The sequence below is a fragment of the Euprymna scolopes genome, chromosome 35 (genome assembly GCF_053919585.1).
Source record: "Euprymna scolopes isolate OS-2025 chromosome 35, ASM5391958v1, whole genome shotgun sequence".
Taxonomy (NCBI): domain Eukaryota; kingdom Metazoa; phylum Mollusca; class Cephalopoda; order Sepiida; family Sepiolidae; genus Euprymna; species Euprymna scolopes.
Genome location: NC_136516.1, coordinates 78,187,686 through 78,190,859, shown reverse-complemented (window position 1 = coordinate 78,190,859; position 3,174 = coordinate 78,187,686). Strand labels below are relative to the sequence as shown.

General features: G+C 43.6%; 1 protein-coding gene across 1 annotated transcript; it reads right to left on the bottom strand.

Moving 5' to 3' along the window:
- Window positions 1-746: 746 nt before the first annotated feature.
- On the bottom strand, window positions 747-1,436 carry LOC145259663 (protein CFDP2-like). Its single transcript, XM_080117321.1, has one exon. It carries the CDS (start codon window positions 1,434-1,436, stop codon window positions 747-749), a length of 690 nt encoding a protein of 229 aa, XP_079973447.1.
- Window positions 1,437-3,174: the final 1,738 nt, after the last annotated feature.

Sequence of the window (3,174 nt, the reverse complement as noted above, 5' to 3'; positions counted from 1 at the left end):
TAGGTGAAGTAAAGGGCTACATTTTGTTCTTGACATTTTTCTTGCAGCTTCCTGGCGGCAAACACCATATCCGTAGTACCACGATTCTTACGGAATCCACATTGGCTCTCCGGCAAGAGGTCTTTTTCCAGATGAACTATGCGCCTGTTCAGTATTACTTTGCAATGCATAGCAGGGATATTCCCCGGTGGTTGTCGCAGGCCTGGTGGTTACCTTTATGCTTGTATAGATGTGTGATGGAGGCATCTTTGAAGTCTTGGGGAAGTACCTCCTTCTGCCAGATGACGTGGAAAAGCTGATGGAGTTTTACAGTCAGGGTCTTGCCGCCCTCTTTATATATCTCAGCTGGGATAGAACTGAGCAAAGCGCTTTCAAGAATACAGCGTGCAGATTGCTTTCTAAGACTCTTCGAGGGTTGGGAGTCCATCCAATTCCTCGCTTATAGTAATTTGGGGGTGGCTGTCAATAGCCTCATCACTGATGATGATTGAGGGACGGTTTAGTACACTTTTAAAGTGTTCAGCTCATCTCGGGACTATGTCTTTGTCAGTGAGGAGAGTCGATCTGTCTGTACTGAGGAGAGGTGATGATTTGAATGGCGTTGGACCATGTATTTCCTTGAGACCATCATAGAAATTTTTCATGTCATTCCTATCTGCATATATTTGAATTTCGTCTGCTTTCTTGCTTAGACAAGAATCATGGATGTGTCTGAGCTTCAACTGAACGTTGCTACGCAAACTCTTTCATATGACCTTCTTTAGTTTGTAGGATGGATCTTCAATATGGGTTTTGTATGGAGAATGCTTCTCCTCTAGTAACTGAGTAATCTCCAGGCAGTTCTCATCAAACCAGTCCTTGTGTTTCCTGGAGACTGGACCTAGACACCCCATGGCTGTGCTGTGCACTGTCTCGCAAATTGTCTTCCATGCTGTTTCCACATCTCGGTTGTTTATTCCAGCAGGCTCAAGGCGCTCTGACAGAATTTCAGAGAGAGATTTCTTGACAGTTTTTATTTTCAACTTGTTGATATAAAATCGTTTGGGAGCTCTCTTTCTTTGAGGTCTTATCTTTGGTTCGATATACAGAATGAGCTTAGCCACTATGAGACGGTGGTCCGTCCAGCATTCAGCTCCACACATGGCTCTAGTGATACGTATTTCCCGCCTGTTTGTTATCAGCAGGTCATGTTTAGAGGAGGTTTGAAGGATAAGAAGACCATTGCTATTACATGTTCCAATACCATGTTTTCCTATAACACCCTCCCAGGCAGCACTGTCACAGCGTACTCTTGCATTAAAATCACCAACTATGGTGAGTTTGTCTAGATTTGGTGTTGCACCTATGATGTTCTTCAGGTCTTCGTAGAACTTGTCCTTGATATCATCAGGCTTTATCATCGTAGGAGCGTATGCAATGACAAGAGAAGCACACATCTTTTGATTTGAGAGAGGGAGTCTCAGTGTCAGTAGACGGTTATATACTCCTTTTGGAGGTCCAAACAGTTTACTCACAGGCGCATTTTTCGCCGCAAAGCCAACTACTGCCTCAGGCCTCTCCTCAGATCTTCTGCTACTCTAAAAGAAGATGTAGCCCTGGCAGCCTTCATTAATTTTCACCTGCACCTGCAAGTCTTGTTCCATTTAGAGCAGCAATGTAAATATTGTACCTGGCGAGTTCGCCTGCAATGAGTGCAGTGTGTCTTTGTTGTTTGTCTAGGTTATTTCTGTCCAAGAGTGTACGAGCATTCCATGTCGCAATCTTGATAGGTAATTTTTCTTTATTTCGACCGCATTATTAGGGTTCCCACTGACCGCGGTAAGCCAACCAGGATATAGTGGAGCGGGCACTGTTTGGGGTATCTTTTCTAGTCCGTTCCTCATGCCACCGGGGTAAACAGTGCTGTCCTAAAGAGGGATTCTCAGACACTCAGACGGCTGCCGAACTCTATTTCCGCTCCTGTTAGTGGAGACCGACCCTATGGTCTGAGCCGCCTGTGTTCAGGTTTGCAGCTACGACTTCCAGTGTGCCCACACCTATCGCTTTGTCGCTTGCTAAAAGCCACAGGACTTGAAGGATGGGAAGGATGACATGCGCTGGGAGTTTGTTTAAAGTGAAGCTGGTTTGCGCAGAGCAAGCTTCACTCTCTCGTCCCAAACCAGCCTGGTCCTGTGGCAAGACAGGGTCGAGAGAGCTGGGGGGGCAGGTAGGGATGTAAGAGCTGCTGGAAGGAGACGAGTATGCCAGCCAACCGCCTATAGGGCTCTACTCGGAGGTCAACGGCCGAAGTCTTCCTCCTTGATGCTTCGCCCTGGTCATGGCTGCATGGAATTACTCTAAAAAAAGCTCAGTCCTGACCGTTAGCACCGTCCCCTCACAAGGTTTGGCAAGCCTGCTGGGGCCAGTACCCAGGGTATAGCTCTTGGAACTAACATGTAAGAGATTTAGGAGAAACGGGAGGACCAGTGACCCTTGTCCGTCCTGTTGGACGCAGCAGCTAGGAATCGAAAGGTGCTACCTCTACCGGAGCTCAATATACACTATATATATATATATATATATATATATATATATATATATATATATATATATATATATATATATATTATTATTATTATTATTATTATTATTATTATTATTATTATTATTATTATTATATTTAGCTATGTTTTCGTGACCAATGTTGTTTTACATTTTACTGATAATTTTTCCAAACTGAAAACACGGTTGATTTTTACCGACTGTTTCGTTCAAAGAAGAATATCCAACATTTTACTACTGGTTCTGTGCGGTTCTAGGCGGTCCATTCTTCAAGGCTTTGCTTGCTCTCTTAAATAAATGTCTTGTTTATTACTAATCACCTGATCCGCCTCTGCATGCTAATTGACGACGGGGTCAGACAGGTATCTTTTTCAGGGTTAGAGTTCTGTTATTATACGGTGCTGACTTTTCAATAGTCCTTATCGACCCTACTATCACATCTCTGCGGAAGGAGAGAAATTAATACACCCAGACCGTCTATTTATTAACTTTTCAGAAGCCGAAAATGTTATTTTCCAGAGATTAATGTACAGAGTGGAACGATAATGTTGTTTACCCAGAAAAGACGATATGATTTCATTTCCGTTTGATGAAAACTTGGTTTCGTTTCTTTTTTTGCTGCAGACCATTTAC

Bases quoted from the DNA above. Each gene is read 5' to 3' on its own strand.
- LOC145259663 (XM_080117321.1), bottom strand. From the start codon at position 1,436: ATGTGTGCTTCTCTTGTCATTGCATACGCTCCTACGATGATAAAGCCT.